Source organism: Rissa tridactyla, chromosome 7 (assembly GCF_028500815.1).
Source record: "Rissa tridactyla isolate bRisTri1 chromosome 7, bRisTri1.patW.cur.20221130, whole genome shotgun sequence".
NCBI classification, from domain to species: domain Eukaryota; kingdom Metazoa; phylum Chordata; class Aves; order Charadriiformes; family Laridae; genus Rissa; species Rissa tridactyla.
Window position 1 is genome coordinate 53,599,578 of NC_071472.1, and position 18,368 is coordinate 53,617,945.

The window sequence follows — 18,368 nt, forward strand, 5'->3', positions numbered from 1 at the left end:
TTATGGCAGGACTAGAAATCCCGCGGAGGAAGGCTCTGAAAAATAATTTAACATGAAAAGAGGGCAGAGCTCTGGCGAGCTCGGCTGCAGAGCTGCTCTTGGGGCTCGTGGTGATTTTACTTTTATTTCATACATCAGCGGACCGTGTTTGTGGGCCAGGGTGTCTCGAGGGCTGGTTGCCCCGGGCTGTGCGCAGGGTCCTTTTAACGGGGCACAGCTTCTCCGGTCCTCCCTCAGGCGGGGGAGAGGGAGGGGTGGGCTTCGGAGGAGGGATCCGGTGCCTCTTAGCGGCAGCGGATGAGAAATAACGGGGTTCCCGTTACCGGGAGTCCCGGCCCCGTGTGCTGGGCTGGGGCTGTTCGAGCAAAAGCCGTTCCGCGACGAGCGCAGTGCGTATCTCCCCGCTGCCGCCCGGGGTCGGCGGAGACCGGCAACCACCGGCAGCAGGGACCGCAGGCAGTTCCCCGCCGACGCTGCGGGACCGCACCGCGCCGGGAGGTGGAGCGGGCGGGCCGGCGGGGCCTCCTCCCGTTCCGCGCCCGGCATCACCGGCGGCCCGTTTTCCTCCCTTTTTCCCTGGAAGGCGGCGAGTCCCATCCCCGCTCGGGCGTCGCCGGACCCGGCGGTGCGGGCACCGTGCGGGGTGCTTGTGTGTTTCACGGTCCCCGCGTTGGGTTTTCCCCCTCGCCGTCCCGCTTCTGGCCTCCAGCCGCGGAAACAACGGTTGTTGTGTCCGGGTGTGTGTGCCCGGCCCGGCCGGGAAACCACCGGTACAGCCTGGTGCTTGACCGGGGAGGGTACTGCGGGAGGTATTGGGAGGGTACCGGGGTGGTACCGGGGGCTTAGTGGGGGGTAACGGGGAGGGGTATGGGGAGGTACTGTGGGAGGATACCGGGGCGGGTACCGGGAGGGGATACCGGGGGGTACCAGGGAGGGGTACCGGGAGGTACTGGAGGAAGATACCGGGGGGTACCAGGGGGTACCGGGGAGGCGCGCGGCCCGGCACTTGCCCCGGCGGCAGCAGCGGGCGCGCTCATTGGCCAGGGTGGCGGCCAATCACCGGCGGCGCCTGTTTGCTCGGGAGGACGGATAAAAACCCCGGGGGGGATCGGCGGCGGAGCGGAGCGGTGGGCGCGGCGGACGGTGAGCGATGGAGGGGGGGAAGAGCGCTGAGGGTCGGAGTGGGGTGCGCGCAGGGTGGGGGGAGAGCGGGGTGGGGTTTGTATGGGAAAAGGGAGGGGGGCGGTGGGGCAGAGCGGGGTGTATTGGGGGTGCGTGGGGGGTTCGTGCGTGGGAGGGAGAATGGGGTTGATGGGGAAGAGCCGGGTGCATGGGGAAGGGAGAGCAGGGCGCGCTGGGGGCGGGTCGGGGCAGGAGGGAGAGGGATGCAGAGGGGCTGTTTTGGGAGAGCTGGGTGGGAGGGGGGTTGGCGAGGGGAGCCCAGCGTGTTTGGGGAAGAATGGGGTGACTGGGGGTGGGTGGGGGCGGAGAGGGGGCTGGCCCTCTCGCCACAGAGAGGATGTCTGTGCTGGGGAGGGGTCGTGAGGGTGCAGGGATGAGGGAGAGGAGATGTGGAGGCGGGGGGGGGGGGGGGGTTATGGCTGCAGGCTGGCTTCCCGGGGCTGGTGTGTCTGCACCAGCTTCTGTGGCTGGAGAGTGGCCCTGTCCTCCTTGCACCCCTCCAAAGCAACCTAGGGCTCGGGCCTCTGCTCCATGGAAACCCCTGAGAAACCGTCTCGGGCCGTGGTGTGTGGCCAGCTCGTTTCCCCGTGGTGCCTGATTAGGCTGTGCTCTGGGCTGGGAAAAGGCTCAGCTTTGTCTAAAATGGCCACCTGCCTTATGACCCAGGGTTGGCCCCGGTGCTGTGCAGCCCGGAGAAGCCCCTTGGCCAGCCAGGTCTGCTCCCGAGTCTGCTGCTCGCTGTCATGGGCCCCAGGGACCGGGGCAGCTGGAGCTGGTGACAGTTAATGCGGCCACAGCATCTGTGGGGCAGCCCGGGGACACCGGTGTACTGAGGTGGAGCAGCATGTCCCACGGGCTGTCCCGGGCAGGGCACCTGGCTGTCTGCACAGCTAGGACAGGGCAGGATGCGGCCAGCCTTATCTCCCAGCTGGGTGGTCTGGGAGTTAGTAAAAAGTGCTCCTTGATGAGCCGTCTGTGGTATCAACTGCGTATATAGGACCTGTGGCACACACGGGACCTGTGCTCCCCTTCCAGAGCACATCTGTGCTCCTGTGTGGGGCAGAGCAGACCTTGGTGGGTCACTAAAGCCACTGTTAGGGCTGTAGGGCTGCCTCTGTGGTCCCAGCCTCTGCCTGCAAGCAGCCAGAAGATCGGGGTGCTGGTTGAAGCCCCCCTGCTCTGGCATGTGTTTCCTCACTGCCTTACAAATGGGCCGCCTACCCCATACAGGTGATGGGGGAGTGGGCTCCGGGCAGTTGATATTTGCTGCATTTTCATACCTGTTGCTCGGGAAGTGGAACGGAGACCTTGAACGCTCCTCGGTCGCGTGGTGTGTGCACTGGAGGGGCTGCTCCAAGGGCACCTGTACTCCCCCATCCCTCCAGGTAACTTGGCAAGCTGGTACCTGCAAAAACAAGTTTTACACCTGAGTGCCTTACATCCAGCAGGCAGGTTTGCTTGTGTTCCAGTAGAGAGATCTGTTCTTAAACCATGCTTTTTTGCACTCTCTGAGCAGCATGTGCTGCGTCTGTGAACTCACTGGATGTTGTTCTTGTCCCTACAGGTTGAGATTCTGAACGAGACCATCTTCCCGCACAGCAATGGCGCCCACGCTTGCGACCGCCCATCGCCGGCGCTGGTGGATGGCATTCACAGCCATCATCGAGAACCTGCTCTTCTCTGCTGTCCTGCTGGGCTGGGGGTCCCTCCTCATCATGCTGAAAGCCGAAGGGTTTTATTCCTACCTGTGCTACGATACAGGTAAGGATGCTCTGGAGACTTGTGTGAATAAGTTGCTGCCGAGGTTTGCTGGTGTGGTTCCTTGTCTTAGGGTGATGTGGAACTGGCTAGAGTAGGGCTGAACCCCAGGTCAGTCCTGGGGTTAGAAGGAAGGGGTGTGTGCTCTTTTCCAAAATGGATGGCGTCCTTGTAATGGCGTAATGTGCCTGTAGTTGCTTGCGGAGTGATTGGAAAAGAAGCCTTAAGGATTAGGTAAAGCCTTTTTCACTTGGCCATGAGTTCTTCCTCTGCAGGGTGGCCTGGCTGATCTCTGCAAGGGAAGGCCTGATGGGTTCTGTAAGATGATGATTTGTGGAAGGGTGTCCCGAGTTTGAAGGGGAAAAACTACACGCAGTCTTTCTTTAGTGGTAGGAAAGCAAAGATCATGGGTGAAAATGAGATTGGAGGAGTCCAGTGCTGCTGTTGAGAAGTTGCAGAAGTAAATGCTACCGGTGTTTTTTTCCTTTTCCTCTTTAAATACCTAGGACGTGCTCAAACCAGGCTGTGTCTCTGAGGGCTTGAGATCTACCTTCTAGCCCAGCCAGAGGAAGCGGTTTTCCATGTTGCAGACACAGCCTTGCAGGGAAGGAGACAATCTTGTGGTGGGGGAAGGATAATGCTGGGAAAAAACAACATCTATGTGGACATATATCCCCAGCCTGGGCAGGGAGAGTATTGTGGTCTGGGGAATCCCGCAGTGTGGTAGGGTGGACAGCGGGGTTAAAAGGAACCTGAGGATAAAGGTGTGGCGTGGATTTGGAAAGCTGCTTTAATGACAGAAGGTTTACGTGTGCTCAGAGAAGGGAATAGCTGGGTGAAGAGAGGCAAGAGCTTGATGTCTGGGCTCTGCCCAGAGCTGTATGGTGGTGGGTGAGATGAGAAGGTGGATCAGCCCACTCATGGAGACGGAGCAGGAAGCAGCAGGGGAAGAAAGAGGTGGAAATAAGAGCATGGACCCCAGAGCTCTCAGTGAGTAATGCCTGAGAACAGTGAGGGAGATCTGAAATGTTGGGGAAACATAGTCCAAGTGAAAAGCAACTGAATAGTTGTGATGATACTTTGTTGTTTTTGTTTGGTTTTGGTTTGTTTTTTTTTTTCCCCTGCCTCATTCATCAGCTGCTTGTTGTGGTCTTTTCTGCTTTGTGTGCCTGTGGGTGGCTGCCTCAGCCTTATACACCCTGGGCTGGTGCACCTGGCAAAAAAGCACGTGTTTGAGTCTTCTACCAGCTGCAGCTTGGCTGCTCAGTCTTCATCCTATGCTCGTAGTATGATGCTTCCAAGTGTGTGCGTGTCACTTGGGTCCCCAGTAGCACTCCACGCTGGGTGAGGCAGAGTCCTCAGCAGCCGGAGACGGTTTAGGACTTCTGTTCTCGCCAAGCCGTGGTGACTTTGTCACAGGCCTATGTAAGAGATCTCATTAAACCTACCAGGTGGAGGCTTTCTGCCACTGAGATAAGCCACATGAGAGTTGATAAGCAAACGCTGACTGTCTCCGAAAGCAGCCACTTTCCTGTCTGCCTCCTGAGGTGTGCCCTGCTGACAAGAGCCCTGCTTCACTTGGGGCCCACCTTCCACTCTTTGCATTGATTGCTTTCAATTCATATGCGTTTGTCTCAAATCAGTGAGATTCACCTTGGCTTCTCACCCATGTTTGCCAATCTGTGGTCTGTCTGGCTCTCCCCATGGGAGTGCCCATGCCACAGACCACAGGGAAGATGCAAATGTTTGGGCTGTGGCGAAATTGTTGTCCTAGAGGCAATTTCTTCCTCCTAGTGACCAACCTGTGCCTTGAGGCAGGAGAACTTAATCCCTGAAAGGAAATTTATGTAGTCAAATGTTCTCATTGTCCTCAAATATCTGGCCATCGCTGCTGAACTGATGGCTTGTGATGAGCATGGAGGACCAGTTATGCTGGTTTCCTGGTTCATCCATGCTTACTCGCTTTCCTTTGTCTGGTTTTTTTTTGTCCTCCGTTGTAATAATCTCAGCGGTTTAGTAGGGAAGAGTCCTAGCTCGCGGTGTGGGGACAGCAGACTGCCTTGCAGCTGCCCTGCAGCAGTCACTGAATGACCGGCACCAAGCGGAGCTTGACCTTTGCTGGGATTAGGGTGGCCCGGTGATTGCCTTTCTCAGTGTAAGCTATTGAATCCTGCAGCCCAAGTGGGTATACTTGGCTGGAAAGTTGGTGCAAACAAATTATAACTGGTAGCCTTTGGGCACTTGTTGTTCCTAGTGCTGCTGTGTGCATGGAAGTATTGCAAAAAAAAAAAAAAAGGACTTTTCCTAATGAGCCAAAGGTTCTTGGCAGGGCTTTTCATTTGTCAGCAAAAGCTCTTGCACTTTGTGATGCCCTCAACAAAGAGAAAACTAGACCTTGTCCCTTCTGCGGGCTCTTCTCCGAAGGTAGCAGCAGCTGCCCAGAAAGTGGCTGCAGTTCATGAAGGGGCTCCTTGTCTTCCTGTTGAATCCCCCCTTTCCCTGCCTGCCCTTGGCTTCTGCTATTGGATTTTACTCGGCCACTGTGCAAACATGTGGGGTCTGCTGGACTCCTAACTCGGTTGCGTGAGGGTGGAGGTGGACACCTAGGAAAAAAAAAAAATAATCAAAATAGCAAATATTTTTAAAGCAGTTGTGCAACAGGGTTTGAGTGGGGGGTTGCACCCGTTCTGGGCGGCAGGTTTGGCCACATCCTGAGAGGTATGCTTGAAATTTGCTGACAAGGAGTCTGGTACTGGCACTTTGTTCCCATTTTAATTTTACTACGCTACTACTTGGCCTTTAACCAACTGAAGCAGCATCTTTTATTCGGTGCAAGTGCTGATTCCGCAGTCTTTATCGTGATTTGGGCCTTATCAGCTCTTGGGGAACTTGATCTGTTCAGGGTCTTGCATTGCTGTGATGTTACTGGAATTAGGAAGCTTGAGGCTTGGGTCTTGGGGACATGTTTAAAAAAAAAAAAAATTAAAAAAAAAAAAAGTCTTGAACTTGATAATCTGCTCACAAAGAGCAGAGATAAGGAGCCAGCTGGACAGAGGGCCTTCCTCTAAGACAGGGCTGTAGAAAACCAAAGGCACGATAAGCTAATTCACTTAGGGAGGTTAACGTGCCTTATCACGGGCATAGGAGGAAGGTGCTGCCTTCCAGCTCTTTGCTCTTATTTATTTGGGGTCTGTGGTGGGGAACTTGCAGTCTGAAGGTCCCTTCCAAGCCGGTAAGATTTGACAATGGCTTGTAGAAAGGCTGCGCACGCGACCCCGTAAACAGGAAAAGAGTAAACGTGGTAAATGTTCAGTTTGTACAGGAAACATGCTGTGTTGATTAGCAGCTGTCGGTGGTATCGGAGAGCTGCATGGGAAGGTGCCAGCCCTGGGTGAGAACTGCTGCAAAATGAAACCACAGCTGGGGAGAGATCGGGATTTTAGCCGGAGGCTGCCCCGGTTATACGAGGCTTTCAGCTGGGTGCCGAGAGTGAGGGTCCTGGAAGTGCAAGTGGATGGACAGGCGGAGAGGGAAACCCGAATAAATTGCATTTGCAGTGGTATAAAGCAAGAACATCTCCTCCCAGTTCCCAGAAGTATGACACCATCCTGAAAAGAGAAAACATGTTCTTATGTGGGCAGACTGCAGATCAGTTGTTTGCACATGTCTTTCACTGTGACTTTTTTTTTTTCTTTTAACCAATGCTCCCAGACTCTTTGGCTCTGATTTTTTTTTTTTTTTTTTTTTTTATCCCCACTCCCCCCCCCCCTTTTTTTTTTTTTTTAAAAAAAAAAAAAAAAGGAAGATGAGGCTGTGTTCCACTGAGCTATTGCTGGGGTGGCTGGGGGTGTCTTGCCTGCTCGGCTCAGTCTGATCCATGAAACAAGATGAAAGGAAACCTCCCCTCTGCCATCTGAGATGGCAGTCACTCTTGAAAAAGCCAGACTTGTTCCTCTGGTAACGTGGTGTGTGCCTGGGATTTGAAGAGGTCAGCAAAGAGTAGTTAATGATTGACCCTCTCATGAAACCTACAGCACTCAATTTGGGAGAAAGGATGACTTTAAATGTTCCAGTAACAGCCTGAACAAATCCCAGCGATGAGCTTGACATAAATGATTACCGAGGCAGCCTTCCTCTCACCTAAGCTGTCGTTCTTTAAATAGTAACTTGAACTACTAATTGGGTAGTAGAAATCCTGCTGCTTGTAGGGGGAGCGCTGTAAAAATAGGCAGTATGTTCTTGTAATTGCTGATAAAGACTTGCAGCTTCTTCTAGCTTGACAGTGAGTGAGCGGTGAGCGTACATGGACCGAGCCTGTGCTGCTGGCTTACCCGGGTAGCACTCTTGCATGTCAGACCTGGCATGCTTTCATGCAGGTGGACTTGGCAGGAGAAACTGGGGAGGGCAACACTGTCGGCACAGGGTCAGCCCTTCCCCAAAGCAGTGTTGCAGATGGAGCCAGGCACGTAGGAGACTTTCCTCAGCAGTGTGGCGTGTGCTGATCTGGAACAGGATCTGAGCTGTGATTGAGGGGAAACTGCTGTTTGCTGTAACTAGGTGCATCAGGTAGGTGAGTAGTTAGGCAGGTTCTCTGCCCATTAATCTCCTCCTAGCTGCATGTCATGTGCTGCCACTTGCTCTCATATGCTGGCGACCTGCTGGCACGTGAAATCTCTGCTCCCCAATGAGATGGCTCCCGGCTCGACCCCATGCACATTGCACACACCTGCAGCCCCTCCAAAACGTTCTATTTATGGTGGTGGCTGGAAAAGTATCAGAGGATGTCAGGGTGCCAAGGGCTGCTTGAATCATTTCCATTACGCCTCAGTGGATCTTCTCTTGTTGCTCAGGGGCTGCTTCTATTTTGACAAACAATTTGAATTTCCACATAGCACTGTTGTCTGGCCCCTCCTTGGAGCTGGCAATGAGCAGCTGTAAACAAGGTGGTTGGTACAAGCAGGGACTGAAGTTTGATGCTCTGTTCCCAGCCTTTCTGGCTGCAGCAAGTCTTCAGAGAGGGCCAAGGTTCCTTGCCATTTCTGAGCTGTGTCCTCTTCGCCTCCTGGAATTGCTGCTCATGGTGCACGCCATCGGAGGGTCTGCTAGCAGGCGTAGGGTGTGGGAGCTCCCTGGGGTCACGTTGCAACTGTACACATCAATACACTAACAGTAATTCATCTACTCTGGCTTTAAATGCTTAATATTTCTGTTTTGAGATCTCTTTGTGGGGAGGGTTGACAGGCTCTTTAACACATGCAGCCAAAAATTATAAGGTCACTGCACTGTCCATGTCCCTCCACCCTTCTTCCACTCCACAGCTGAGCTATCTCTGTAGAGTGCTGACACAGGGAAACCACTACTACTTTGTCACTCTTCCCCCGCCTCCCGGCCCCTTGTTTTCCCAAGTTTAACCTATCACCCACATCTGTTTCCTATGAATTTATCTCTGTGGAGAGCCCAAAAAGCCTTGATGCTGTGGGTGAAGCTGTGTGCCTGTGCCTGCCTCATGGAGATGCTGTCAGAAGTCAGCCTTTAAGATTCTGGGCCACACCAAGAGGAGATTGTGAGGGAAAAGATTAAAAAGATTGAGATGTAGTGTGAAAACTGCAGAGAGCCTCCCATGTCTGTCCAGGACTGATTTCTAAGGATGTGACTTGGGAACCTCGGGCTGGAGTGCTGTCCTCCCTGCAGAAGGGATGCTGATGGGACACGTGGCCTTTTGGGGATATCTCTGTTGCTTACTCTGGCTACCCACAACTAGCAGGGCAAGAGAAGGGACAGATTAAGTTATCAATCAGGAGCACATGGCAAACGGAAGGAACAAACAGTCATCGCTAGCCACAGGCGGCTTGAGACGCCTTAGTAAACGTGTTGGTGAGAGCAGTGTAAACGGAGAGAAACGCCATGTGCCTTCCCTGGAGTGCTGGGAGGGGCAGAGGAAGGTTTTCAGGCAGCTCATAAGTTTCAGGTACCAGCGTCTGAATTCCTGCTAATACCTGATGTCTGGAAGGTGGAGCGCGATTTGTTTGCAGTGGACACAAAGCTGGGAGGATTGTTTTGGCCAGCTCAGAGAACCAGGGTGAAACCAGTAACTGTAATGGCGTTGAGGCTTGGGCAGAAGGGAAGGAGTTGCAAGATGGGGCTGTGTGATCTCCGGAGACACGGGGAGGGCGAGAGCAGCCAAGGGGATCTCCTCCACAAGCTGCACCAAGCAGTGAACGTGAAGTCACTTGTACATGAGGGATTCCTGCTAATTAAACTAACTAACTGACCAGGACTTGCTGGCAAACTCTAGTCTCGCTCCATGCGGCTGGTTATGTAGGTGACTTCTTTGTCTATTCCTCCTTTAATATTGAACTTTGTCAGATCCATTATTAAATATGTAGGAGAGCATTTTATGCCACTGGCTTGCGGCAACAGCAAGAAAGCAAGTGCTTTGTCATACCAGCAAAGGTTACTTGTAAGTCAGATAAGCGTTGGGAGGAGAGGTGGAGTGCGCTAGAGCCCTGGGTTAATGAAAGTCTAATGGCACACGTGCTCACTTGGGGAGTTATAAGCCATATTGGGATAGGCTTGTAACAGGAGCAGAGTTGACATGAGGCACTAAAACTGCTACTGCAAAGAAAAGTGAACTTCTTCTTTTCTTTTTTTTTTTTTTAAACCATCCCATTTCTGTCTCTGTTACACAACGTGGGCTCTGTTGAGCGTGGGAGTTTGCATGAGGAGTTCCTCATGTGAGGGCAAGAACAGAAAGCTGGAGATATAATTGATCTGTGTGGCCTAAACCCACTTGGAAAGAACAGAAGATGCTAATTATGGGGCAGAAGTTTAAGATGCATCAATCCTTTAACAAATGGAGAAGGCAGGTGAGCTGCCAGCCCTCCTGGGAACAGGGTAGTTAAATCCAGGAAGGGATTTTTCAGAGCCAGGGCAGTGGGGAAGCCGGGTGACTACTGCAAAGCCATTCCTCACCCCCATGCCCGCAGTGAGGGTAGGAAGCTTTTCGTTTGAGCAGGCCGTTGCTCGGTGCCAGGCTTTGTCAGCCCAGTATCAGGGCCTGAAATAACTGATCTGGCTGTAGTTGTCACTCCCGGTTTAGTTAGAGAAAAGATCTGTGAGAACGTGCCAGTTGCAGATAGGAGGACCTTATTTCTATATTAGTCCCTTCAGGTTCTGCTGGATTTAGTCCCCTGTAATCGCCAGGTCCTTGCTGTATATAGTTGTTTTCATAAATTAATGAATCTGTCCTTAGGTTGGTACCCTGCTGCTGCGTGGAATACGTGTCCCCTGGGTGCCTGCGCGTCCTTTTCCTGCTCCCAGCTGAGCTCATCAGGTTTCCCTTGTCCTTCTGCTGCTCTTCTTTCCCTTCTCCATTTCTCACTGATTATAATCAAAAATGGAGCATGGAGGGTGTATACCCAGTGTGCTGTGGCACCCTGCATGTGGGGCTTTTCCCTTCCCTCCTTCCTGCAGCGCTGCAAGCCTCATCCTAACACACTACAACTATGGTTCTCTCTCCTGCTTCTGCAGAAAACATCACCAGGAGCCCTGAACATGAGAACAGCACAACTTCAGAGCACAAATGGCCTTCCTGCAACGCCCAGGATGAAATGCTGAACTTGGCCTTCACCATTGGGTCCTTCCTGCTGAGTGCGATCACGCTGCCCCTAGGGATTGTCATGGACAAGTATGGCCCTCGCAAGCTGCGGCTGCTTGGCAGGTGGGTGTCCTGGGCTCCCCGGGTGGGCTGAGGGGTGAATTCACAGGTTGCTTGGGACAGATAGGTGGTGTTTGGGCGCTGCGCCTGTTGCGGGGTCCCTGCAGCCTCGGGAACTGTGTGAGGAATGGGGCTGGGAGCTGCTGGGAACTGCTGGCCATGCACAGGGCACTGGAGCAGCTCTGGGATGACTTCGGCCAGCACAGTGAATTGCTCCATAAGGGAAGGGCCTGGGACTCCATGTCCACACTTCAGCTCTCCAGTGTTACTCCGTGTTCCCTGGCCAGATGGAGCCTGGAGGAAGAGCGGAGTCATTTGTGAGTCATGGAGGATAGCTTTTTCTTTGAGCTGTGAGCTATGGCCCAAGAGGCACAAAACGAAGATGTTACACCATCGGTTGCAGGCTGGGGAGTTAACTCGGGGATAAACACGTTCTGCCCGCCTTTTCTAGGTCTCTTCTCTGCCATGTGGTGTGTGTTGTTTTCTACCTGAAATAGCAAGCTCGTTAGGTGCTCCCATCACGGCATGTAGGGATTAGTGACTTGTTGGGCACAGTAGACCCCAGCACTGCTGAGTTTTAATGCACTGAACTGTGCCAGAAACCAAACTGGCTTGTAGGCAGAGTGGGGAAAACAGGGCAAATGTCTCACTTGGACCCGGCCAGAGAGGAGCAGGTAAAGGCTGTGAGTGATGTGACCACAGCTGGGGCTCAGGACAAAGGCTGCTGCTGTCTCTGGTCACCTCGAGGTGAGGGCTGGCCCTGTGCTAGAAAACCAGTAGGGAGTTTAGGTTCAGCAAAAGCTGCGTCAATACTGGGAGGAAAGGTTGCTGCCTCAGATCTTGTGCAAGGCTTGTCTGTAATATTTGGGTATTTCCCTGGATTTTTCTTTCTAAATCGCCAGCTTCCCTCCTTCTTACGGAAATTATACCATGCTTGCTTAACGAGGTGCTGAGGGGGTAAAGGTGTAAGTAACTTACTGTGTGTAAGGCTGTCTGTAAGAAACTCATGGGTTTGGTTCCCTTTCAGTGCCTGCTTTGCTGTGTCCTGCGTGCTGATCGCGTACGGTGCCAGCAACCCAGACTGTAAGTAGGTGTTTCTCTGCTGAGCTGGGAGGGCTTTGGGGCTGTGGCTTGGGTTTTTTTGGGGGAAGCAGAAAAGCCTGCATGGCACTGTGTGCTCTGGCTATCACACCTCCGGACTGTCACACCCCCAGTGCTGTACTGGGGTCTTGCTGAGGACACAAGACAAGCGTGTGCTGGCCTGCGGGAGCTGAGTGGCTCTGGGGAGGGCTGGTGTTTCACAACCCTAAGTGGAGACCGTAGCAAGGGCCAAACATCTTAGATAGCCAGGTCTCTCAGCTCTGCGTTTGGGCAGGGCCAGGTCCTGTAAAGGAGCGATTCCAAACAAGTTCATGGCTTTTTTCAGGGTTGGGAAATAGGTAATAGCACATGATGTGTAACTGGCTTTCTCACCAGGGATAGATGGAGCTTGCTCCTCAAGACTAGATAGTGAGATGACACCTTGAATCCAGTTCTTTGAAGTGAATCTTCCTTTTTAAGCTGCATTAGCAAGTCTCTTCATTAGAGAAAGGAACCCCTTCCATCCTGGAGAGAGACAATCCCATCCTGCGCTCTGTCTTAGAGGAGAGCCCTGGCCCTGCCCGTCTGTGTGGCTGGGGAGATGGGCGCTGGGTCAGGAACAGCGTGGCATGTCCTCAGGGTGTTGATCCAGTGAGGTTTTTACGTGTCAGGACCAAAGCCCTCAGGGCTCTACCTCCTTTCCCTCTCCACCCCAGTAAATCTAAGGGTATCTTTTTTTTTTTTGTTGTTGTTATTGTTGCAGCTTTGTCTGTGCTGATATTCATTGCGCTGGCTCTGAATGGCTTTGGTGGGATGTGCATGACCTTCACATCGCTTACGGTAAGCGAAGACTTATTACCTGACTCTATGTTATTCCTTACTAAGCGGTGAGCTGGGCTAGCAAGGAAGAACAAAGTGTATCTTCTGCCTGTGGCTTGAACAGGACGTGTTTTTGTTTGGTACAAAGGGTCAGTCACTCTTACCTGGAAGGCTGAGTACTAGCTGGTTACTCAAAGGTGCTTTTTTCCCCAGTCTTTTGTTTGTTTGGGTTCTTTTGTTTTTGTTTTTTTTTTTTTTTTTTTTTACCTGGTCCTTGCATCTCAGGTGAAGGGGCTGGGGGGGCGGGGAGGAAGTGTTTTTGTCTAGGACTCAAATTGTCATATGCCTGTACACCCAGTGCCCAGCTACCTGGCACAGGCTGGACATGTGTTTGCACTGGATTTAGCATTGACGTACTTCAGGAAGAATCAGCAGGGCACAAACCCTTGCAGTTGGGTATGACCAGCTTTTTGCAAGCGCAGTTTACATCTCGGCCTGGGAAAATGGTTGTTCTCGAGCACAAAAGCTTTTGCTCTCAGAAGGATAAGAAGTCGCTTCCAGGTTTCCTTAGAAATGCTGCATTGTTGAATGCACCCAGCTCCATCTGCAGAGCACGCTTAGATCCCTTTAGTTCATGGGTTGTGTTGCAAGCGTCGGTCAAGAACTGTCAGGTGGATCTCTGTGTTTTGGGGTTCTTTTTGCCTGGGGACAGAAGCAGTATCGTCCTCCAAGGGGCTGCTTTATTTTCTACCCCCTTACCCCAATCCTTGTCAGTGGGGCTGAAGTGGGGCTGGGTGGAAAGTCTCCCAGAAAACAGCCTGGGAAGCACTGATGTTTCTTGAGCTGTGGTTGAAAACTTTCAGATTTGGACTGCATTGCCTTGAGCTTGCTGTTGAAGTAAAACTTTCTGTTAAGGTTACCTCTAATTTAATAAGGCTTAGACACCATCTGAAAAAGGCTCAGACACTGGTTGAACTCCTGAGGCCTAAATTTGGCAGAGGCTGGGTTTATAGATCGCTGTGTGTACAGATCGCTGTGTGTACTGTGGTGTTGCTGCTGCTGTTGCTTTCGTATATTGGAAGCTTTCAAAACTCTGTGCAGATGTCAGTCTTTCCTTCGTATGCAATGTTCTTCACTGGAAGCCTTGGCTGTTGTCCCAAAGAACTATGGGGCAAATGTCATCCTGCCACGCTTGAAATAAAAGCAAGGAAGAGAGGAGCACATCAGCACTGCTGCGGGAGAGGAGAGGATTCCCACCCTGCTGCTGCCAGCATTGGTTATGGTCTCTCTGGGTGGTTATTAAGGGGTCACAGATTATTTCAGAGCCACTGGTGATGATAGGAGGGAGGGCAAGGATAGAGCAGAAGTATCTTGGCTGTGCTGTACTGTGGCTTTTAGCACCAGAAGAAGTAAGCAAAGCCACTTATTAGCGAGCCAGTTCCACAGCACTAAGGAAGTACAGCGGCAGGAAAAAAGGTCAGATCTTCCAAGAAGAGATCCAAGCCTTGAGGAGGTCTGAAGCAAGTAATGATGCCGTGAGTTTGCACAGGGAGACCTCAGGTGGAGCCCATCCCCTCCAGACACCAGTGTGTTTGGTAAAGAGCTGAGGTGGCTTCAGGCCTGACTCCTCCCATCCAGATTCAGATGTAGCGGCTTGTGTCTCCCTGCAGAGCTGCACGGAGGCATTTCGGTACCTGAGGCATGTGAATGTGATTAAAAATAGTCTAAAGTGGGAGGGAAGCGCTTCTTCACCCACATCGCAGCGTAGCTGTGGTGGTGACTGTTAAAAGCAGGTGTATCTTACTCATTGGCAGCTTACCGTTTTGTCCCTGCGTGGTTCTGCTTGCAAGCTGAGGTGCTCACAGTTGGTGTGTCAAGAGCCATCTTCTACGGTGATCTCTCGTGGGTCCCTTCCACCTGTGGCCCATGGAGTCAGGGAGCGTGGCAGGGGAGGGACGTGGGGATGACAGGTCCATGGCTTGCACACACTGTTCTCTGCACTGTGCCCGGGAGAGGCTGAAGTGCGTGCTGAAAGGGGAAGCTTGAAGACCTCTTTAAGGACGTTCATTACACAGAGGCGGTGAGCACTAATCAACTGCGGGTGCCAAGGACGCTTGTTCTGGCTGACACAGGCACCGACTGCTGAGCACACACGTGCACGCACAAGTCAAAGCTAGGTGACTTCCTTCTCCTGCCAGCTGCAAGTGACCTGAAGTGCCCCGGGAAATGGGTCAAACCCACTGGTGCGTGAGCTGGTCCTCCGCCACCCCAGGCGGGTCACAGTTGCCGCTTCATAGCAGGGTGGCCGTGAAGGGAGCCCCTGCAGCGTGTGGGGTTGGGATGCTCCCCAGGTGCCGTGGCTTTGGGGTGCTTCGCTGGGTGTTGAAACCTCCCGAGACACCTGCGTGTGTGGGCATGGTGTGATCTGATGGGAGGGCGGGAGACGGGGATCCTCAGTGCCTGTGCAAGGGATAAACGGGATCTCTGAGGATAACAGCCTGGGACAGTACTCCACGAAGCTTTGCCTCTTGGGTTTAAAGCCTTTTTCAGTAAGGAGTCCCCACGGTATCACGAAAGCGTGTGGCAAGCTGCGGAGCCAAAGCAAGCTGCTGCAATTCCTGGGTGCCTTGTGTTGTGGCCTGGGGAGGAGGGGGAGCGAGCGAGCGAGCGGTGCTGCTCCCAGTTCTGGGAACAAGGTCAGACTGTGCCTGTTGTTAAAATGCAGAGGGGAGATTTCTGCCTCGTGACTTGGTCTTAGCCAATATAAGTGAAGATTGGAAATGGAAACAGATCTGTGTTGGTGGCTCTGACAGCAACGCAGGAATCTGGCGCTGGTTCTGCTCCGAAGCTATTTCATGCAAAGAAATAAACATGTGTGATAAATTACCACAAAGAGCCTTTTATAGATTGTTTTCTGTCCTGTTTTCCTTTCAAAGAATTACAGCTGCTTTGCTCTTATTTTCTGCTACAAACAGCGCCCTTTCATCGGAGCGGGGGGGCATCTTCATGTAGGGAATCTTCCCTGCTCAGAAATGCTAGGAAAACTTAGGGCTCTGTGATCTTTTGTTTGTTGGAGAACGGGAACAGGAATTTCCATATGCTTTGGACAAAGCGGGCAGTGTGGGGCTTTCCTGGAGAACATATTTTTTTAGTGTCTGTAAAACTTCCAAATATACCCCTGATAGGGAAAACAAACTTTATCTTGAACAAAAATACCATTCTCCAGTCGTCTAGTCCTCAATCCCTTGACTTTTTCCACAGTTCTTTCAAACAGTCCTTGCAAGAGGAGGGAAACTGGGTTTGGAAATAGTACTGTGGTATCGTTTGTCTATGGATTGTCTCCAGGAGAAAGCCAAAAAAAAAATTCATAAATGATCGAAGGTCTTAAACTCACTATAGGGCAGGTGAGGAAAAGAATCTGCAAGAGGAAATTATTTTATCGGTTTAGGACTGCATACCTGTAATAAAGGACTCCAGGAAAAAATGGTTATGGTATGGCAAAATTAAGTTAGTATCTTTCAGATGGGGCATAAAGTTAATAATACGTTGAGTATTATTGACCTTTAAACAGGAGGCGTAAAAGTTGCTGTCATTGTAGGTCTTGTGGAATTGCGGCTGTCATACCGGAATGGGCAGGAGTTGGTGGAGGAATCCCTTCTGGCCCGCAGGGATAAGATCAGAATGAGGATCAGATCTTCTTGGTGGCAGAAAAACAAAGAGCCCACTTGCTCTGTGGCTTGTTTTTTTTCCTCTCTATGGTTCACTTTTTCCAATGCTTGCTGCTAGAAAGACAGCGTGAAAGATGGTTTAGTAAATATTGTGTGTTATTTTGGTAGCTGGTCTTTAGACGAGACCTGCACAGGCATTGCCAGTGCTGGCGCTCGCAGTCTGAGAGGTTTTCTGTCCGGGTCTGGACTACCTTTCCCTTTGCCTCCCCTCTGCCCCTCGAGGTATTCTCAGATTTCTTTTTCTCCCAAGTGCTCAGTGTTTGCAGCTTCTGCTTTGATTGATTGGGTTGGATAAGACCTTAAATCTTCTATGTCCAACTTCTTTTAATCTGGCTGCTTGTTTATTGCCAAATAGGATTTTAGGGAATTTCTAGCCTTTCTAGGACTTCTGTCCCCATCGAGGCAAAAGCGGACTTGGGTTTTCCCAGAGAGGACCCCTTTGCTTTCAGGCCTGCTCTGTGTCTCCAGTAGCCCTCAGAGCAGGAGGATTCACCTGGGAGTTGCTTGTCTGCTGTATGAAAAAGGCTTTTTGTGATCGCTGGGGAAAACCAGCCCGAGCCAAGAAGCAGCTGTGTTTGTGGAGCTCTTGCCCTGCTCTGAGCTCCCCAGCAGGAGCAGCTGTTTATTGTAATTTCTGGAGATTATTTTAGGCTTGGGGTATTTGAGATTAAATGAATGCCCTGCCTGGTGACAGTGACTAGCCTTTTTGCAACCTGCAGATATTGTATTCTGCAGATGCTGTTTTTTCTGGGGTGTGTATTTAGGCCACCGCTTCCAAGGAGAGATTTTTGTGCCTGGTAACAGACCTTTGGATCCTTTGCCGTTTCCTGTCTGCAGCTCCTGAAAGCAGCCTCTTGGCAGCTCTCCCGCATGCAGGGATCTGAGGATGGGTGTGGGGATCCTCGCCGCAGAGGAGTGCGGTGATTTCTGCCTCTGCCGTGTGTGTCTGCTCGGGGTTCACCAGCAGCACCAGGCTCGGCACATCATTGCTGCTGTTCCTCGGCTGGGGTTATCTGAGGACCTGGAGACTGCACTGCATAGGAAGCTCTGCAGTGAGACAGAGGGATGATAAACAGCCAGATGGATCCTAGAGTGTTCCTGCACAGGAATACTTGTGTTGTAAACAGGCTGGTCCTGCCGTGACACAAGCCAGATTCGCTTGCCTTATATGCTACTCCTGGGAAAGATGGATTTGTTTTTCAGCAGTGGAAGGGGAATGCGATGACAGCATTTGCTTGCTCAGACTAGGTCTGATGTTCTCTGAATCATTTTGTTCAGCAGCATCTTTAAACAGATGAAATGCTGGCTGTGCCTTCAGTCCTAGAAGGCACCCACAGTGTCCTGCTTTGAGGCCCTCTGAAGCTGATGTGATAGTGATGCCTGGGTGAATTTGGGGAGTAAGTGGGAGGGAAGTCTGTCTGCCGGCAGCAGAATCTCTGCCTGTTGACCAGCTTCAGGAGGTATCAGCTGGGCTCTCAGTAGCCTACAACTTCAAAGCTTCTCCCTGTAATTTCCAGTTTGCAGGCCACCATTAGTCAGCTATGGAAACTTGTTCACTTCTGGTTGTTTAGAAAAACAGGGAGTTCCTCCTTTCCCAGGAGAATGGGAAGGTCTCGCAGCTCTTTCTGCCTGTTCCGATCTGCTTTTGGGTCCTGAATGGAAGCAGGAGCTGGAGAGCCAGCCTGGGAGTGCTTTTACTGTTGAAGTGGCAGAAGTGGCTGCTGTGACCTGCTTCTAGCTGCCCCGCCTGAGAGCTTTGCTTTCCCCACAGATCCTTGCAGAACCAGCCTGGTCTGCTCTCAGCAATGCCACCGCACCTGATAGGAGCCCAGGCAGCAGAGCGGGGTGGGTGGCAGGTATCGCAACGCAAGGTGTTGTTGCCCGCTTCTTGCTGTGCAGTTCAGCAGCTTTGTGGCTGCACTGGGCAATAAAGCCTTGGAAATCTAGTGTTTCCAACTGCCTTCCTGCACCTAGCTCCAAGGTAGCGTACTTGGGCGTCTGAGCCATCCAACTGACACAGAAATGACCAGTTTTATCCCCTCTCATAGAGAGAGTCCGCTTTCTCAGAAGGAACCAGGGACTTA

The 18,368-nt window shown here is 52.0% G+C and overlaps 1 protein-coding gene across 5 annotated transcripts in view; it reads left to right on the forward strand.

Moving 5' to 3' along the window:
- Nucleotides 1-1,032: 1,032 nt before the first annotated feature.
- SLC43A2 (solute carrier family 43 member 2) overlaps nucleotides 1,033-18,368 on the forward strand; it is a 33,924-nt gene continuing 16,588 nt past the window's right edge. For 3 of the 5 annotated variants that reach the window (XR_008467718.1, XR_008467719.1, XM_054209025.1), the window contains exons 1-5: nucleotides 1,033-1,143; nucleotides 2,747-2,943; nucleotides 10,471-10,660; nucleotides 11,685-11,740; nucleotides 12,501-12,577. Coding sequence is in view for 3 of the 5 variants with exons in the window: in XM_054209025.1 (XP_054065000.1) it covers nucleotides 2,784-2,943; nucleotides 10,471-10,660; nucleotides 11,685-11,740; nucleotides 12,501-12,577 (483 nt within the window). In the remaining 2 variants the exon portion in view is untranslated. Of the gene's footprint in view, nucleotides 1,144-2,204; nucleotides 2,568-2,746; nucleotides 2,944-2,966; nucleotides 7,507-10,470; nucleotides 10,661-11,684; nucleotides 11,741-12,500; nucleotides 12,578-18,368 lie in introns of those variants that run through there. The other 2 variants (XM_054209026.1, XM_054209027.1) reach the window with 2 other exon arrangements.